General features: G+C 35.6%; 1 protein-coding gene across 2 annotated transcripts in view; it reads left to right on the top strand.

Annotated features, from left to right (window-relative positions):
- The window catches only part of Slc12a2 (solute carrier family 12 member 2), a 108,873-nt gene extending 88,872 nt beyond the window's left edge, over positions 1-20,001 (top strand). The window contains exons 18-27 of one of the 2 annotated variants that reach the window (XM_045133571.1): positions 3,413-3,519; positions 6,189-6,268; positions 6,886-7,011; positions 9,303-9,350; positions 10,713-10,835; positions 12,585-12,696; positions 13,308-13,394; positions 14,227-14,362; positions 14,729-14,796; positions 17,179-20,001. In XM_045133571.1, the coding sequence (XP_044989506.1) occupies positions 3,413-3,519; positions 6,189-6,268; positions 6,886-7,011; positions 9,303-9,350; positions 10,713-10,835; positions 12,585-12,696; positions 13,308-13,394; positions 14,227-14,362; positions 14,729-14,796; positions 17,179-17,314 (1,023 nt within the window). In that variant the 3' untranslated portion in view covers positions 17,315-20,001. The remainder of the gene's footprint in view (positions 1-3,412; positions 3,520-6,188; positions 6,269-6,885; positions 7,012-9,302; positions 9,351-10,712; positions 10,836-12,584; positions 12,697-13,307; positions 13,395-14,226; positions 14,363-14,728; positions 14,797-17,178) is intronic. The other variant, XM_045133572.1, reaches the window with a different exon arrangement.
- The last annotated feature ends 229 nt before the right edge of the window (positions 20,002-20,230 follow it).

Raw genomic sequence — 20,230 nt, 5'->3', positions numbered from 1 at the left:
GTATGACTGACATGTTCAAAGACCCTGAGTTCATTCCCCAGCACAAAAGTAAATATAGTTAGGGTAGGATTATGGCAAATATTTAATGAGAAGGACCATGACTTTCACAATATTTTGTACCATCATGAAATGTGCCTAACTTGGCTCTTTCAAGAACTATCCTACCTAAAAATAATACTTGTACTTTTACACCCCTAGCTCTCCCCTACAAATTGTCAAAACACGTCGTTAGGCTACCTAAAATATAGTCTTAATTTAAAAGAAATGGAGGGCTAGAGAAATGTCTTAGCAGTTAAGATACTTGTCTGCAAAGCCAAAGGATCCAGGTTCAGTTCCCCAGGAGACCAGCATAAGCCAGATGCATAAGGTGGCATATGCATCTGGGATGTTTTTGTTTTTTTTCTAAGAAATATTTCTATCTTTTCCCTTTGAAGGCAGGCAGATTATATATATATATATATATATATATATATATATATATATATGTATGTATGTATGTATGTATGTATGTATGTATGTATGTATATAAATAATTTGAGAAAGAGAATGGGCACACCAGGGCCTTCTGCCACTACAAATGTAATACATACACATGCACTACTTTTGTTTATCTGGCTTTACCTGGTACTAGGGAATCGACCCTGGGCAGTCAGGCTTTACAAGCAAACGCTGAGTCATCTTTCCAGCCCAAGAAGTTGTTTTATATACTGAGTAAGACTGGGGGGAAAAACAAACAAACAAACAAAAAAAAAAAACACCTTTTCTCTTGAAAGAAATTGGGTGCATGACAACATTTTCAAGGTGAATGTAAGCTGTACCCCTTAATAACTTGGTCAGGCTTTTGCTAAATACTTGAATAAATTTAATGTTTTACAAAAATGACTTAAGGATGTAACTCAGAATAGTACAACTCAGAATGAGCAATATAAATATGAGAACTAAAACCATAGGACTTAAATACAATGGTTAAATTCAAGACCTACTTCTATGCATACAACAACAAAAGCATTAGTGTTAAAAGAAAAATAAATTAGATATCTTTGGAAATTTTTTAAAAAATGTGCACAGGACATTACAAAGAAAATGAAATGACAACTTAGGGAATATTTGAAGCATTAATCTGATAAGGGTTTGATATATAAAACTTCTAAAAAACAATAAAGAGAAACCTTACATAAAAGTAATCAAAAGGGTGAGTAGAGTTTTTCATTTCTAGATACACACCCTAAGTACATAGCCATTGGAACGTTCTTAGCACCATTTATCATCCTGAAAGTGCAGATCAGAACCAGAGAAAGCTTCAGTCCATTAAGAGCTATACCTTAAAAAATGGACAATAAGGGAGATGGTTTAGCAGTTAAGCGCTTGCCTGTGAAGCCTAAGGACCCCGGTTTCGAGACTCGATTCCCCAGGACCCAGTTAGCCAGATGCACAAAGGGGCGTACGCATCTGGAATTCATTTGCAGTGGCTGGAGGCCTGGCGGGCCCTTTCTCTCTCCCTCCCTCTCTCCCCCCCCCCTCTTTCTCTCTCTGTCTCTCTCTCTGTCTCTCTCTCTCTCTGCCTCTTTCTCTCTCAAATAAACAAACTTTTTTTTTTTTTAATGGACAATAAGTGTTGAGAGTGTAGAGAAATGAGGACCTGGGCATTGCTGGTTGTGAATGTAGAATTATATAAATGTTCGAAAAATATTTCTGTGGTTCATTACAAAGCTAAACTTAAGATGACCTATTATACTGATTGATATGTACCCCCAAAATCGAAAGTTGTCTATTTGTTATGCCAATGTTCTCTGTCGCATTATGCACAGTAGCCAAAATGTGGAACCCAGGAACCCAACAGATAAATGAATAAGTGCTGTTGTGCCCTCTCTCTCTCTCTCTCCCCCTGTATGTGTGTGTTTATAGTGTGAAACATTCAGCTACAGAAAGAGATGGAGTTAGTTACATCTTATATTAACCTGAAAGACAGTCAACTAAGTGAAGTGAGCTAGAAACCAAAGGACTAGTTCTGTAATGTCACTCATCTGAAATAACTAGAATAGGTGAATTTAATAGAAACAGAACTACATTGGATATAACGAGGGCTATGTGGTATAATTGTAATATGAGTTTTAAAAAATGTTATGCATATTGTGTCATCTGTTAGTAAAAGGTTGAAGAGAATGGATAGATATTAGTGGTTGCAGAATTTCTAATCAGGGTGATTGAAATTTTTGAAAATAAGATAGTCATATTGTATAAAACTTTGTGAATTTCATCTGTATCACTAAATATAACAAAAATTTGCCAATTTTTTTAACCCCATTTTTTTAAAGCCTCGTAAATCTAAGTTTGTGTAGTCTAAGAAATACAGTTTCCCATTGCGCTTTAAGAAAATCTTACAGCAGATTTTATTAGACTTTGGGACATACTTGAATCATAACTTTCATTTTTTAAATTTTTGTTTTGTTTTTAGATAGGGTCTTTCCATAATAGCTCTGGCTTGCCTACTAGTACATGGCGCTAACTATAGACCAGGCTGGCTTAGAGCTCATGGCAGTCTTCCTGCTTCAGCCTCCTGAGATGCTGGGGTGACAGAATTGTGGAATTGCCGGGCGTGGCGGCGCACGCCTTTAATCCCAGCACTCGGAGGCAGAGGTAGGAGGATCGCTGTGAGTTTGAGGCCACCCTGAAACTACATAGTGAATTCCAGGTCAGTCTGGGCTAGAGTGAGACCCTACCTCAAAAAAACCAAAAAAAGAATTGTGGAATTGTGTATCCATGCTTACCCTGAATTGCAACTCCTGCTGAGATTATAAAGTTGAGAAATGAAAGTCAGCAGATTTTTAGGAACAGGTTCATCATAGTTGATAATTCAAAGTTTACATTGACATGATTGAGAATTGCAGCCATTTTGACTTTTGCTTCTCTGCCTTAATGGCATTACCAAATATATGATGGTGAATGCAATTGAAGTATATTGTGTGATATCTGTTTGTAAAAGTATGAAAACTTGGCTATAACCTTAAAAATGGCATTTTTTATTTTTATTTTTATTTGTGAGAGAGGGTGCACCAGGGCTGCCTGCCACTGCAAATGAACTCCAGATGCATGTGTACTTTGTGCATCTGGCTTTACGTGGGTACCGGTGAATCAAATCTGGGTCATTGGACTTTACAGGCAAGTGCCTTAAGTGCTAAGCCATCTCTCCAGTCAAAAATACATATTTTTGACCTTCACAAGTATTCCATTGTAACTTCTGTTTTTTAATGCTTAACTATCAATAATATGTGATCAATTTAGTATATGAATTAAGAATATCTATATATTGGATGCTAATGAAATTTTACTGCCAGTTGGAAGTGTTTTATCTCTTTAAAAACCAGTACCTTCAATAAGATAGTTTTGAAGTTATATTTATTATTTATTTTAGGCGGCTGGTCTTGGTCGTATGAAACCAAACACACTTGTCCTTGGATTTAAGAAAGACTGGTTACAAGCAGACATGAGGGATGTCGATATATATATAAACTTATTTCAGTAAGTATCTTTTTAATTTAGCATTTTAATTTTAAAAGCTTTGTTGTAGATTTTAAATTCTGTTTCTCACATATTCTCTTTTAATAGCATAAGAATAAAAAAAATTCCTCAATGCCTAGATTTTTTGTTTCTTTGTTTTTTGAGGTAGGATCTCACTACAGCTCTGACTGACCTGGAATTCACCATATAGTCTTGGGCTAGCCTTGAACTCATGGCGATCCTCCGACCATTACCTCCTGGGTGCTGAGATTAAAAGCATGCACCACCATGCCTGGCCAATGTCTGGATTTTAATTTGGTGGTCTATCAATCACAGTTCAATTTATCTATCTCTTTTTACACAAAACATACACAATTATACATGTACATAGAAATTATGTATGTGGGCTGTTGCAGTCAGGTTCACATTGCTGATAGAAATCACTTAATCAGGTGCAGCTTGTGGGGAAAAAGAGGTATATTTTGGCTTATAGACTCGAGGGGGAAGCTCCATGATGGCAGGGAAAATGATGGCATGAGCAGAGGGTGGACATCACACCCTGGCCAACATCAGATTGTGCCAAACACTGGCAAGGGGAAACTGGCTAAAACACCCATAAGCCCACCCCCAACAATACACTGCCTCCAGGATGCATTAATTCCCAAATTTCTATCAGCTGGGAATCTAGCATTCAGAACACCTAAGTTTATAGGAGACACCTGAATCCAACCACCACAAAGGCATACAAAGAAGCTTGTAGAAATACATTTTTTTAAAATTTTAATTTATTTTTAAAAATGTTTCTATTCATTATTTATTTGCAAGCAGAAAGAGTGAGAAATGGGTGCACCAGGTCCTCAGACCACTGCAAATGAACCCCAGATGCATGCACCAGTCTGTGCATCTGGCTTGATGTGCATACTAGGAAATCGAGCCTGAGACATCTGGCCTTGGAAGTGTCCATAACTGCTGTACCATCTCTCCAGCTCTTATATACTAATATTTTGATTTTTGTCTCATGAAACATGCTGTCTCTGGCTTCCTCTTCAAGTTAGTACACTTTTTCCTATCCCTACTGATGAGAGCTTGCAAATGACGGTCAGACCCATCCCTTTCTGAGGTAATCATTATGTCTCACACCAAAGAGCCTCAGGGGTTTAGTTTCATTTTCCTTTGGTACATATGTTTTTTGTTTGTTTGTTTGTTTTTTAATGCACTTACTTGCTTTTTCTCCCTGCTGGAGGTGTTAAGTTCTGAGTTACACAATGCTTGTTTGCATAGTAGTTGCAGCTGTGTTTATCATGCAGTATACTTTGGCTTTTTATGACTTTATTTTCCATGTCATGGATTGTGTAGTAGATTCCTTTTTTTTTTTGGGTTTCTCAAGGTAGGGTCTCACTCTAGCCCAGGCTGACGTAGGATTCACTATGTAGTCTCAAACACACGGTGATCTTCCTACCTTTGCCTCCTGAGTACTGGGATTAAAGGTGTGCACCACCACACCCGGCTTTGGATTCTTTTTATTTTGTTGTTTATCTTTGCAGTTTATAGGTTTGTCTGCAACAACAAATCAATTTCTACCACTTGTAGCAAAATACCGAGATGTTATATTCCACACTTATTATAAGAATTATGTTTCCTGCCTTTTCTCTAAAAAAAATTGATATTGAGTTTATTTTTTTCAGTCAAAGACAAAAGTTAAGTCCATTTCTTATCTTTGAGAACAATGTAAACTTCTGAGTCTTTTGAGATTGGTCTGAGATTTTAGCCTAGGCTGGTATTGAACTCATGATTCTCTTGCTTAAGTCTCCTGACAGAAGTTTGAAATCTGAATTTCTTTCAATACATCTGAAAGAAAACTTGAGTCAAAATGGTCCAAAGATGTTTTCAGAATTTGAGGGGTTTTTGAGCTGTTGTTAAGATTTTGATTTGAAATGATTTGATTTGAAATGTTGGGATTTTATTTTATTTTATTTATTTTGGTTTTTTTAAAGGTAGGGTCTCACTCTAGCCCAGGCTGACCTGGAATTCACTGTGTAATCTCAGGGTGGTCTCGAACTCACAGCAATCCTCCTGCCTCTGCCTCCTGAGTACTGGGATTAAAAGGCATGCACCACCATGCATGGTGGGATTTTATTTTTGAACAAATAAATTTTTGTACAAATAAAACATTTGAAAATACTTTTAGAAATGACAGTGTTCTCATTCTTAGGATAATCTTTTTTATTCAAGTATTAGATATATATTTTTTTCTTAGGTTTAAGGATATAAGCCTAAATATATGTGGTAGGACTATTAAAGTTGTTTTCTATAATATTCCGTCAGATGAACCTTGTTAGTGCTGATAAAGCTACTGCCAGCACAGTTGTATACTGCCGAATGATGGGCCCACATGGAGTGAAATGGGTTTTTAGGGATTCTGTTGCAGACTAAGATTAATGGCTTATGTGGTCACAGAGGTGGTCTGCTGTGCATGACCACTCAGAAGTATGCACTTATATTTTCAGGGGCCTCTAGAAGAAAGGACAGCAAAGGTGTGGGATCTGAGTCTTACAGTCTCATCTTTAACCAACTAATATTTAAAGCATATTAAAGTGGACATTTTAAATTGAAAGTAATTTTTGAGTTCATCTGTGATTGCTTTCATCTTGTAACAGAAATCTCCTGCTTTTTCTGTGCCCCCATTATAGTGATGCCTTTGACATACAATATGGAGTAGTGGTCATCCGCCTAAAAGAAGGGCTGGACATATCTCACCTTCAAGGACAAGGTAAGTATTGTTTCTGTTTCGCAGTGTTACATGCTGGTGCCTGGCTTCCATAGCCTCTCTCATTTCTCTCAGTTTACAAAGATAAGTGATGGAGATTATGGCCATGTTGCCAGTTCATATCATCTAAGCCTGTATGATCAGTTTTAGCGTAGAAGCTAAATATTCACTAATTCCTTGAAAACCAAATCGCTTTAAAATGAAGAGTATTTTAAATATGAATTCAGGAAGATTCTCCTGGTCTTGGCTTTCTAGTTAAGGATAAACTTCTAGTGGTATTGTCCCCTTGTATGCATGTGAATATTTGTCCATTAACACATTAGAATTTGTTTACATGTTTTAATTGTCACTAAGAGTTGATTTGTGTAGTGTGTATCATCCTCTTTACTATCAAATCCTACCTTATCTGAATTTCAATTATTATTCCCTATCACTTGAGTATCACAGCTGCTTAGCTATGACATATTTAAGTGGGTTGTAGTTTCAAACATTGTTTCAATAACAAAATCATCACAAAGTATTTCAGAACAAGTGTTGATTATCTTATAATTATTAAATATACCTTCTTGAAGAGCTAAAATATGATTTTAGACATTATTTTAAATACTCTATGTCTACAGAAGAGTTACTGTCATCACAAGAAAAATCACCTGGTTCCAAGGATGTGGTAGTAAATGTGGATTACAGTAAGAAATCAGATCCAGATACTTCCAAGCCATCTGGTGAAAGATCTGTTCCACATAAAGGTAATTTTCATTCAAATGAGTGTTTTTTTTAAAAGTAGGATCTTGCTGTAGCTTAGGCTGACCTAGAATTCATTATATAGTCTCAGGGTGGCCTTGAACTCATCAAATGAGATTTTGTAAATGGTCATGTTTTGTTTTGGGAAGAAATGACTTTTATAATGTACATTATAAGTCACTGTTCTCAGATTAGATGCTGTTCATTTTTAGTTGGTCGTAGAAAATGTATGACTGTCAAAATGAATTCAAAATGATAACTGTTTTAAGATGTTAAAAGCAGACCACAAAACAGAAGCCATGCCAATTACTTACTAACATGGTCTTGTGGTTTTTCTTTATGTTTGCCTTAAATGCAATACTGTCAACTTGGAAAGAACATGTAATTTTTGTTCATGAAGCTTTCAGATAACTTCATCCACAAGACTGTGTGTCATGCTTGTGAGAAAAGGGATGACTTCCAAATCTTACTCTCCACCCTCACTCCTACCTCTGCTCAGACTTGTATCTCCATCTGTCCTGTTCCCAACTAATAGGTAACACAAAAGAAATCTGCACTGTAAATCATCAAACCATAGCATACTTTTGTTTTCTCTAAGATAGCTATCCCCCTTCTGAGATTTAGAACTCTGGACAAATCATGTCTCTGCGGTGTACTTTTATTTTAATTGAGAGCATTAATGTTTTTTTTTTTTTTTATTCTTTCCATTCTTATGCACCTTGTTTGCTTAGAATAGCAAAGGCTGTAGTTGACACATTTCTCTGCTCAGTTCTTGGCTGCCTTGATTATAATTCTTTTCTCTTTTCTCTTAAAATGACATAAGCTGATCCTGACCATTGTTGATATGATTTTACATTCATTTTAATTTCAATATATGTTCTTTTTTCCTATTCCTTCCAATTTTTATTTCCTGAAATAGACCCTTTCTGTATATTCGGTTAGTAAATTAATGCATGAAATTATATTTAGAGAACTAAAACAGCTGCTCTGTATAACCACACTTTTAGTAGATGTTACACGTGCATTAACTTACTAATGTGTCACAATTTCATGAATTTATCATTTTGAAGGAATAGAAAACTAGGTCAGTTCTTCTGTGCTTATTTTTGCCTTGTAAAACTCTAGATGCCTTCTAGCCTTAATTTAAATCATTTTGAAATGTCAAGGAAATAATTGACATTTCTGAGCCCTTAAATGAACACAGAATGCCTACATTTATATTTTTTAATTAACAAAGACAGATACTAATAAACCTTTGCTTTATAAGAACGGTAATGTTTAAAATTTAGTGTAATATTTGGTTCCTTTTTCACAACATGCATAAAAAGTAGCATTCTAGAGTATAGGTTAAATTTATGCTTGTTTTCTATTTGGTGATTTCTCAAAATCAGCATAGATTTGCAGAGAAGTTTATACTTTGTGAAAAGTCTTCCGAAGTAGGAACATTCTAGGGTAATTACATAGTCTCACAATATTTGGGTTGTGTGCCCTGGTTACTTGGGTATATGATGCCTGCAGTATGGCAGGTAGGTGTACTAACTTTCTATAGTTGAGACAGTGAGGAGTTAGTGAACAGCAGGAATTGTGGGAGACTAACTCAAGAGCCTACTGCATAATGCTCTTACTTGTCTAAATGTGAGGTTTTGTTTGTCTTAAACAAATAAGGAAATCTACATCAGAAAAACTTAACCCTAGAAAAAGGTAAATTTTCAAATGGGTGAATTTATGCATATGGATACACATATAAATTTTATTTGAAGAAAATCATTCCTCTATAACTTGACATTTGTATAAAATAGGAGACTTCTGTGATCAAATTCCTTGATATATTTCAAGTGCTGATTGGCTTTACAAATAGCAGATCTTCATCATCCCTGCCATTGCTCTTCAGTCATTTACCATGTTGCAGTGGTATGTTTAGAGCTTACGTATTATCCAAGAAGATAATTTTAGTGTCATATTTCGACTCCATAAGCTGTAGCTTGACATCTTCTCAATTGTTTCCAAGGGTAAAAAGCTTAAAAGTTTACAACATTTGCTGGCTCTTTTTGGATAATTTTGCAGAAATAAAAGTTTAGGATGAGTGTTAAATCAGTAACACTAGGGACTAAGATATATTTGTTTTTTAAAAATCTTCATTTCAGTATAGAAAATACTATTTTTCAGTTTTAGTCATCTTTCATCGACTTTTGCTTCATACTGTTTTGTTTATAAATGTTCTCTATTTGCATTTTCACTACTTTATGACTATAAAGGCAATTAACCGAATATTTTGTGTTTTTTAAACATAATCTAGATGAGGAAGAGGATGGCAAGACTCCAACTCAACCACTGTTGAAAAAAGGCAGGCATTTTTCATCATTTTATTTTAATCTCTTTTCATACTATTAACTCCAACCTTGTTTTTTTTTTGTTTTAATTTTAGTTTTTATTTCCATGGTGAGGTGATGTTACAGTTATCTATTAAATGCAGATTAGCAAAATTATTATTCAACTAAAGAATTAAACCTTACCAGGACAAGATGTCATATCACAAGGCCTTTTAAATCATCATAGCATTTCTGGAATATTCAGATCCAGAAAGTCGGTGTCTTTTGTTTTTTGTTTTTTCTTTCTTAATTTAAACTGCATGGTTTAGATGATGAGTAGAGACACTGAACAAGGTTTATTTACAGTGTCGCTTGGATTCTTTACCATCAGTTGTACCCAGGCAATTCCACAATTTTGATACTAATATATTTTTCATTTCAAAAATTACAATATTTCTCACAGTTGTGCTGCGTTTGGGAGATACACACTCATGTCAACGTACATGAATTTTATGAGAAGGAGATAGAGGTGAGAGTTACGGAGCAGTGTGGTTTGGTAGCCATATTATTCCATCATGCAAAATCATTTGTCATGTTTATGTACATCATGGCAGCATGAAAGTGAATTGTAGACATTCTGAAAAAGTAATCTAATTTTCCTGAGGATGTCTGCACTTTAATTTTTAGTATTAAGAGTTTCATGATAGTCATGTGCTTGTTCATAGAGTCAGTGCTGACTTTTTTTTTTTCTTTCAATTCTTGCATATGTCGATGGGAACTCCTTTCAGACCTGCAGCAAGGAGTCCCCACTGTCTTTCTGTGGTTCAGAAAAAGATGTGATTATATGGCTTAACAATTGGGCATCATATATTGAGAGAACAAAAGACAGATAAAGATGAAGGGGGGTTCCTCCCTCACAGGAAGGTTTCACTGATAATTGGAAGGTTGTGTTGGTTTGTCTTCAACACCGTTTTGTCCTTTACATCACAGATAGAAATGTTTTAATGTTAAGGAAAACTGAGCATTAACTTATTGAATAGGACAGGTGTAAATTTTATCTGCCTAGTTAGCCTAAATCAGCTTTTTAGAATCAGCAAAATTTAGCAGCCAGGTCTGCATTCTTTGATTGGTACTTAGCAGTCCCTTAATTCATCAGCATGTTTAGTAATGCCAGCAGAACTCATATAAGATGATTTTAGATGAGGGTAGCTATTATAAGAAAGAGTTTTTCTGTAATCACTTTTTAATTTTAAAACTACTGCAGACTTATGACTTGTGTCATTAATGGCTACCTGCATTATAAGTGTATGTCAGTTTTCAAAAGCTAGGACATGGTAGAAACTTGAGGTACTTGAACATTTATTTCTCTTACATGTTATTTTTGCTTAATCCTTTAGAATCCAAAGGCCCTATTGCACCTTTAAATGTAGCTGACCAAAAGCTTCTAGAAGCTAGTACACAGTTTCAGAAAAAACAAGGAAAAAATACTATTGATGTCTGGTGGCTTTTTGATGATGGAGGTAAGGTCATTAATGTACTTTTTAAAATAATTTGAAGTTTAATAGTGGTATAAGAAATGGCATACTTTTTCACTATACAGCCCATTCAGGGTTGGCAGGGCATAGTGGTCATGACTTTCAGTATCCCTCATGAGGAAATGGTTTAGTATCTCTGGAACTTCATGCCTATGCCATTCTGTGGTTCAGTATAGGCCATTTCATAGTTTCACTCAGTTTGTAATGCTGTTTTTTAAAATTTAATTTATTTATTTGACGGAGAAAGGTAGGGAGAGAATGGGCACGCCAGGGCCTCAGCCACTGCAAACGAACTCCAGATGCATGCGCTCCCGTGTGCATCTGACTTACGTGGGTCCTGGAGAATCGAACCGGGATCCTTTGCAGACAAGCGCCTTAACCGCTAAGCCATCCTTCCAACCCAATCTTTGCCATTTTTAAAGTCAACAAGCCTCAGCAATTCTCAAGTCTCTGCTGGGAAGTCAAGCTTGGGCAGCTTCAGGCCCTCATGCTTTCCCTGCAAGCACTGCTCTTCACCACTGTGCCACCGCCTCGTTCCTACCGCTCCCTTGTTGTTATACCATAGATGTGGCCTTGGGGTGGGAAGGGAAGGACTGCTTTGTAAATACAGCATGCTTCCCACAGTCCTTAGCACTGTCTTCAGCATCCCCTGATGTGTTGTGGTGGTCAAGTGATGGTTTTTCCATTCCCATCACATCTTCCTCATTGATTAGGTGCCATTTTACTGGAATGAAAAGCTTTTCTCTTTTCATTTTTGTTATGTTGACTTGTTGATTCCTGTTTCATTTGGTGGGATAGAATTCATTCCTCCCATCATGTGTTTTGATGGTCAGATTGTCAACATTTAGCCAGAAAAGGTCTTCCTTAGCTGACTTCTGTGTTCATTTGTCATTCTCCACTCTCTCTTGGAGCTGCTGTTTGAAATGTTATTCTACTCTTAGTTTGCAGTTTTGAACTTTTTCCCTACACCAGGCATAGAAGGAACCTTTTATCAAGGAATCCTACTTCCTTTTAGTGGAAAATGTTACTTGGAAACAGAAACCAGACCATTAGGTGTGCTTGTGGCTGCTGCTGCTGCTGCTTCTTTTTAATATTTGATTATTTACTTTAAGAGAGAAAGACAGAATGGGCATGCCAGGGTCTCCAGCCACCTCAAATGAACTCCAGATACTTGTACCACCTTGTGCATCTGGCTTATGTTGGTACTGGGGAATTGAGGCTGGGTCCTTAGGTTTCACAGGCAAGTGCCTTAACTGCTAAACCATCTCTGCAGCCCACTTTGTCCTTAATGTTACTGCTGCCAGACCTTCTCTTTGGTCAGAGCTGAGGAACACACTTCAGCGTTTACATGTATGTGTGTCGAGGGACCTGTAGATGCAGAATTGAAAGCTAACTCCATCTAGCTTCTCACTTTTCATATTTCTCATTGTGAAATTTGACTCCCAGAAGGGTCAGTGAATGTGTTCACTGTTTATCCTTCCATGTGTGACTAATTTTTTATCAGGTTATTGTTCCATTTGCTTGCCTTTTGGAGAGCACTGACAGTGGACCTCCTTCTGTACTCAGGCCTCTATATTGGCATTTTGACTGAATTATCAGAGAAGGAAAGAGAAAAAATTGCTTTCCATTAAAGTATATTGTATATGCTGTTAGACACTAAGCTGAAAAGAAAAGTTCTTGTTTTTGAAATAATAGCATTTAATAAATGATTCTGTTACTTTTTTAAAAACTCAGGTTTGACCTTGTTGATACCTTATCTTCTGACTACCAAGAAAAAATGGAAAGATTGTAAGATTAGAGTGTTCATTGGTGGAAAAATAAACAGAATAGACCATGACCGGAGAGCGTAAGTTTGACTTCTACTGGAGAATATTGATCAAATTGAAATACCATAAGTATTTGATAGATAAAATCCACATAAACCAGAAAATATCACCCATGTTGTTCTGTCATATACTGAAGCTCATAAACCTAATTAAATAAAACCATCTTCTTCAAGTTGGCCTCCATAGCTAGGCTATGCATACGTAATTTTATTTGATGTTTGTGACAGATTGTCATTTTTCAAAGACCTTAAAATACTGACAGCATCAAGATATAAAACGGCTCTTTTGTCTTGAGTAAAAGTGCCCTGCAATTGTGTATTTTCCATGTGGAGGCACGTGGGCATAGAGTCAGCAGCACTGAGGGTAGTGGCTCAAGCCCATCCCTGGCTCCACCGTCTGTCTTGCATGTTCTAGTCCTTGACTCTGGGGTACTACATGTGCTTCTCCAGATCCAGTCAGGTTTACAGTGTGACTTGTGATTGACCACGATAAGTGCTAAGGAGAGAAGGGAAAAGAATGTAACAGTAGTCTCAGGTGATTTAGATTACAATTCAGATACACTTTTAGTACCTGAAGAAAAATAATTTGTAACATCCTTCACATGTCTGAATGCTATTTATTTTTATTGTAGGATGGCTGCTTTACTTAGCAAGTTCCGAATAGACTTCTCTGACATCATGGTCCTAGGAGATATCAATACCAAACCAAAGAAAGAAAAGTAAGTTACAGGATAAGTTCTCTGTGTAAACCTCTAATCTTTTTATGAATACTTTACTTAAAATAATTACCTGCTTTTGACCTGTTTGCAGTAGATGGTGAGGTAAATCTTAAAGAGATGTTCAGTATTCTTTTACACATGTTCAGAAACTTGTTAGACCACAGAAATTTCAGCTGATTCTTTAATTCCAGTTATAATCCTGTCCACACTATGTAACTATTCACTCCCAACATTTCATCATTAACAATTTTCTACTTTCTTTTTTTTTTTTGTATGTGAAGGTAAGAGAATCTTAAGAATTTGCCAACAATAGTTTCATTAAAGGTTCTCCTTATTCAGAGAATTTCTACTCTTGGGATGGTCTACAGAAAATGGCATAGACAGATTGTTTTACTTATGTTTGCATTTATTTTACCAAATAAATTTACAGTTATTCTTACATAAATGTTGAATATATAATGGACTTGGTATTGTTATTTAATTTTAAAGTTGACTTAGAAAGGCCTGTGATATTCTGAGTAAAGTTCTAAATATTTAACTTATCACTTAAAGGAATCATTTTGGTTAATGTGATGGAATTTTTTTAGGTTAAAGGATGTTTACATACAGACACAGGTCATCATTAGCTCCAATTATTAGTAATTATGTAATCCCAAAATTCTTACCAGTTTGGGATAATAGAAATTACTATTTTCTAATTTATTAAGATAATTATTATAGTTGTATGAAAGGCAGCATAACTTTATTAGTTTGTAACAAATTTTAATGTACTGCTTAATATCTTTCTGTTTTATAATTTAAAGTAAGGTTTCCACTATTCTGTTCTTTTAAGTATTGTAGCTTTTGACGAAATGATTGAGCCATACAGACTTCATGAAGATGATAAGGAACAAGATATTGCAGATAAAATGAAAGAAGATGAACCGTGGCGAATAACAGATAATGAGCTTGAGCTGTATAAAACTAAGGTATTCTTAGTTTTGTTTCCTTTTCATCAGTCTTCATCTTGTGTGTGTGTGTGTGTGTTTTAATACTGATGATATAAACAGCAAGTGCTGGAATTTGATAAGGGAGAAACTAGTTGTGTGAATTAAACCTTAACATTTATGAACAGTGAGCTGCATCGGTCTTTTTTCTTAATAATGTTATATTTGTTTTTGTCTTACTGTCTAATGAAGTATACTAAATTCTTTATTTGTACTTTTTGTGCCCGCTGTGGATTTAGCCCCTGGCCTCATGAGGGCTAAGTACACTCTGAATATAGCCTTATCCCTAAACTGTCAGCTTCTAATTTTCACATGGTCTAGGAATGATATTGTCTGGTTTCATTTCAGACATACCGGCAGATCAGGCTAAATGAATTATTAAAGGAGCATTCAAACACAGCCAATATTATTGTCATGTAAGTACTGTTTGTGTTAAAATTTCTTTGCCCATTTTATGACATTTCCTTTTTTTTTTTTTTTTTTTTTTTGATGCTTTGAGATAGGATTCTGGTAACATGGGCAGCCCTGTACCTTGCTATCTTCCCCACTTAGTCTTCTGAGGACTGGGAGTATAGGCATGCACCATTACACCTACTTGAGGACATACCATTTTGTTGTTTTCTCACAGGGTTGCATTATGTAGTGTAGGCTGGCCTTGAGTTTGCAGTGATTTTTCTGCCTTTACATCCAAGTACTGTGTTTCAGGCCTGCACTGCCAGATCTGGTTGGTTGGTAATATGCTTTAATTAATTATTACTCTTAAGTACTTATCTATAAAAAAGGAAAACCAAGCCAGGTATGGTGGCACACGCCTTTCATCCCAGCACTCAGGAGGCAGAGGTAGGAGGATCGCTGTGAGTTCAAGGCCGCCCTGAGACTAAATAGTGAATTGTAGGTCAGCCTGGGTTAGAGTGAAATCCTACCTCAAAAAAAAAAAAAAAGAAGAAAAAGCAAACAATTTTTAATAACCCTTGCCTTAAGTATATGTCAATATTATTTATATTTGAAGAAAAGGCAAACTAAATATTTAGTTTGTATAAGTCTATTTCTTACTGTAAATAACTCTGATCTATTTTTTCCTTATCTGCCTTCTCACCTTTTCAGAATTCCTTGGCCATTAGACATGTGGTATAGGTGGATCCCACAGTCAAATTTGAATCCTAGACAATTTCTTCATAAAATAACCTTAAAACATTTAGAGGCTTAAATTAAAATAGTATTTCCTATCTAAATCCTCACCCCCATATTTCCCACAGTCTTTGTGTTAGATGTCTACTTTAGCTTTTCCTCTACTGAACTATGTTAGTTAGATATTACTTGAACCCAAACATTTTCAGTCCTGAATCCTGTAATCTTAAACAGATAGGAAGAGTGCAAGCGTCCAGAAGTCATGACGTGACACATGATGAAATGAAGTAACATCAACGGATAGTTTGATAACAACGCACACAACATTTTCAGTTGCTAATGACCATATTCTTAAAATGAAAGATATTAAAATATCTAGAGAAGGAATCCTTATACTTGAAAAGGTCACTCTTACCATGATCTATAAGTAGAAACTAAAACAGGAGGCAAAATTAATACGTAGAATTAATTGTTTGGGTTTCATTTACCCACCCATAGCTTCTGTTGTCTTGAGATCTGACAGAAAGAAATTCTCCTAAAGAATTGTATCCTTATTGAAGAGGAAATGACACAGTGCTAAGTAAGAACTACACTTTATAGAAACATTGGTTGCTGTTTTTTTAATACAATATTTTTCTTTTTGTTTATTTATTTATTTGAGAGGGACAGTGAAAGAAAGAGGCAGACAGAGAGAGAGAATGGGCGCACCACGACCTCCATCCACTGTAAATGAACTCCAAAAGCATGTGCCCCCTTGTGCATCTGGCTAACGTGGGTACTGGGGAATCGAGCCTCGAACCAAGGCCCTTAGGCTTCACAGGCAAGCGCTTAACTGCTAAGCCATCTCTTCGGCCCTACAGAATATTTTTTAAGTTTTATTTTATTTGTTAGAGACAGAGAATGGTTGTGCCAGGTCCTCTGGCCACTGCAAACAAACTTCAGACGTATGCGCCACCATGTGCATCTGGTTACGTGGAGAATCAAACCTGGGTCCTTTTGCCTTGCAGCAAGCGTCCTAACTGCTAAGCCATTTCTCCAGCCCCTGGATGCTGTTTTTTTGTTGTTGTTGTTTGGTTGTTTGGTTTTTTTTTTTTTTTTAAGGAGGATCTCACTCTAGTCCAGGCTACCCTTGAACTCAGCAGTTCTCCTACCTCTGCCTCCCAAGTGTTGGACTAAAGGTGTGTACCACCACACCAGGATTTTATTGCTGTCCTTACAAACACATGTTTGAAAATCTAATGTTGAGCTGGAATGTAGCTCAGTAGGTTAGATTGCTTCCTAACATGCTTTGAGTTCAGTCACTAGTACTGCTTAAAAACATGAGTGGGGACACAGGCCTGTAATCCCAGCACTTGTAAGATAGAAGCAGGAGAATCCAGAAGTTTACAGTTACCTTCAACTACATAGAGAGTTAGAGCTCAGCCCGGGCTACGTGACACCCACTATCAAAAAGAAAAAAAAAAAAAATTAGTAACACTTGTTGAACCTGAAAATAGAAGAGTACTGTTATGAGATAATAGTAGTTACCATTGTATATGCAGAAGTTGGCCTGCATTCATCAGTATTTTACTCATAGTTATCTGTACATACTAGTTGTATGACTTAATTGATAATTTTTCTTAGTTCCTTCTCAAAGGCACTACTCACTGTCTTTCCCTGTCTGATTCCAGGAGTCTCCCAGTTGCACGAAAAGGTGCTGTGTCTAGCGCTCTGTACATGGCGTGGTTAGAAGTTCTATCTAAGGATCTGCCGCCAATTCTCCTAGTTCGTGGAAATCACCAGAGTGTGCTTACGTTCTATTCTTAATTGTTGCACACAGTGGACTACCCTCCAGAATGGTACTTCAGTGCCTAGTGAAGTGACTGAAATCGTCAGTGACACCTTAGCATCACAATGGCAAACTGTGACTTTTCTTTCACTATTTCATTAATTTGAAAGCACACGGGAAAGTTGCTGCATTGATAGATGTGATGGAGACCTCAGCTTTAGTTCCATATCTCAATCCTAGTGAACAGTGCTTTTTATTGTTGGACTGAAGTTCATGAGAGTAAAGTTTTCCTTTGCTACTTGAATAGCAATAAGTGTGTTATTTTTGACTGATAAAAGGAGTACAAAAAGCCTTTAGCCTAGAGGTGCCTTCTGAAATTAACCAAATTTCATCCATATCCTCTTTTATAAATTTATAGAATGTCAAACTTTGCCTTCAGATATTATTTTTGTTTCTAATCTCTTCTACCTTAAAACAAAATGGACACTGCTTTTCATCTTCCATTGACCAGTTAGTGTTGAAATACTGTATGTTTTCTATTACTTTTGTAAACAAAATAAAAGTACCTGTTAGAGATTAAAGATGAGAATTAGGACAAGCTAGTAAAAATGGTGGAAAGAAATAACAAAAAGTGAACTTGAAGGTTAAGTTTACAGGAGTTTATCTTAATATAGAGCTAGGAAAAAGAGGCCCAAAATACCTTTTAAATTTCTAGTTGGCTGTTCTTTCTTTATTCTTTGAAATATTAGGGAAGGGTGAAGATGTACTCAGTACTTCTGTATGCCATAGTGAAAATCAGTCATATTTTGAAAAAAATTCTCAAAATCATCTGCATTTATTTAAAGAGATTTTTGTCCTAATTTAGGATTTCCCTCAAATTTGAGGGACTTTTAAGAAATATTACCGTATTTTTTGGAAGAAATTTAGACAAAGCAATGTTGTTTGATAGACTATTTCAATAAACACTACATGGGATTTCACTATACTACCCCCCATCCTTTATAAATCATTGAAACGTTTCACCAAATGGTTAAGTGGACCACTGGTTTCTTAGTGAAATGTTTTTAGGATTAATTCACTCAATGATCAAGTACACTTAGTCTTAATGCACTCAGGTTTGAACAGATTATTCTGAGCATTGAAATTTAATCCATTCTTAATACCTTAAAACTTTTGTGTTAAGAAAAACTGCCAGTTTGTATGTTTGAAAAGTCTGTTTTGACATCATGGTCTACTATGCAGTCCTGACAGTGTGTAAATGCTACCAGTATATAAGGACTGTTCCTGAAAGCTTTATAAACAACTAATGTGAAGTTCTCAAGGAAGGATTTCCTAAAAACATTTCAAGGGATTTATGTCTACATGTCTCTATGTGTGTATGTATGTTCATACACAGGTGCATATGTAATGCAATTTATGTTGCTGGCATTCTGCATTTTAAAGTGATTAGGATTCATTAGATTAAATATTTTGTTGTAGTAAAATATTCCAAATTAGATCAATAGATTATAGTTTTCATGGGTGACAAGGATGAATTGAGAGGCATAGTATAACTTCATAAGTTATCCAGTTAGAAAATTAGAGTACTTCATGTAAAATACAGTACAATAGACTCAGTTTCAGTTGTGGAGAATGTATACAGGTGTTCATACATCTTAACCAAAATGCATACAGTTATTTTCAGTGATGCAGTATTGTTTACTGCATACCTATGTACTAAATTCATTGAGGTTGGAGATCATTTTAATTCAGAATTTTAAGAAAATGGAGTAACTGATTTTCTAAAAGATTTTCCTACATATAGCATCGTTCCATTTATTGCAGGCTTCATAGCATTTAAGGTTGGGAGACAGAAATGTCATGTTCAGGAAACAATAGAGTGTGTGAACTTTCTAAGTGGATAATGGGGTATGGATTGAGTGCTGCTACCTTGAGATGTGCACAGGTACACTTGCTTCTTGTTTTTTTTTTTCTTCAAGGTTTTTAGTTTTTCCTCATTCAAGAAAACATTGTGGGTTGTACTACAGGAACCAAATGTCATACATCAAATATGTGTATATAAAATATATTTAAATATGCATAATGAGGAGGGTAATTTGTCTGAAATAATTGTAAGAAGCTTTTCAGTTTCAAAAATCCATTACTTAACACTAGACACAAGGCTAAAATTTTTTTCAAGGTTGTAATATTCTAAAACACAAACTCAGCAATTCTTAGAGATGCTAATTAGTATTAAAGCTATTTTTACTTCATTTTTGCTGAATTTTGATGATTTCAATGCCAAGTTATTTTAGTCCTAATCATTGTGATAACATGGAAATAATTCTGCAATGGTATTTGAGTTCATTGTTTTATAGATAAAGAATTTGGTGAGTTCAAAGAGAATGTTGGTGTTCAGTTGATTATTAATAGTTAATTAAATCAAATATTTATTTGTTGCATAGTTAGCTTTGTAATTTAGGTTTCCTTTTACATTCTTTTTATACTTCTTTCCAACATTACATGTTTTTTAAGACTTTGGAAATAATTTAAAGATTTGAGCTCTGGTGGATGGTCATCTACAAAGTTTGAAAATGTACTATTTTGATAATATTGTACTATAACTGTCACACAAATGCTTTTCTAATGTTTTAACACTGAGGATTGCAGTTGCTGCTTTGTACAGAGGTTACTGCAATAAAGGAAGTGGATTCATGAAAACTATTAAAATCTACTGTTAATTTGATGTGATTGTATCTCATTGAAGTAATAGTTCTGTCTGAAGTGTTCAAAGGCCTTGTAAAGTTGTTTGAATAGTTCCCAACCGTAGCCTTTGGGGTAATCCAGCTGATGCTAACTGACTAAACCATGCAAAGTACAGATCAGTATGTTTATTTGTTTTTATAAAACTAAGCTTTTCTAATTCTCAATTTGGGGCCCAAACTTCTTAGGAGGAAGCTCAGAAGAAAATCATA

This window comes from Jaculus jaculus, chromosome 14 (genome assembly GCF_020740685.1).
Source record: "Jaculus jaculus isolate mJacJac1 chromosome 14, mJacJac1.mat.Y.cur, whole genome shotgun sequence".
Classification (NCBI taxonomy): Eukaryota; Metazoa; Chordata; class Mammalia; order Rodentia; family Dipodidae; genus Jaculus; species Jaculus jaculus.
Note: the sequence above shows the minus strand (reverse complement) of the source record. Positions and strands in the feature narration are given on the sequence as shown.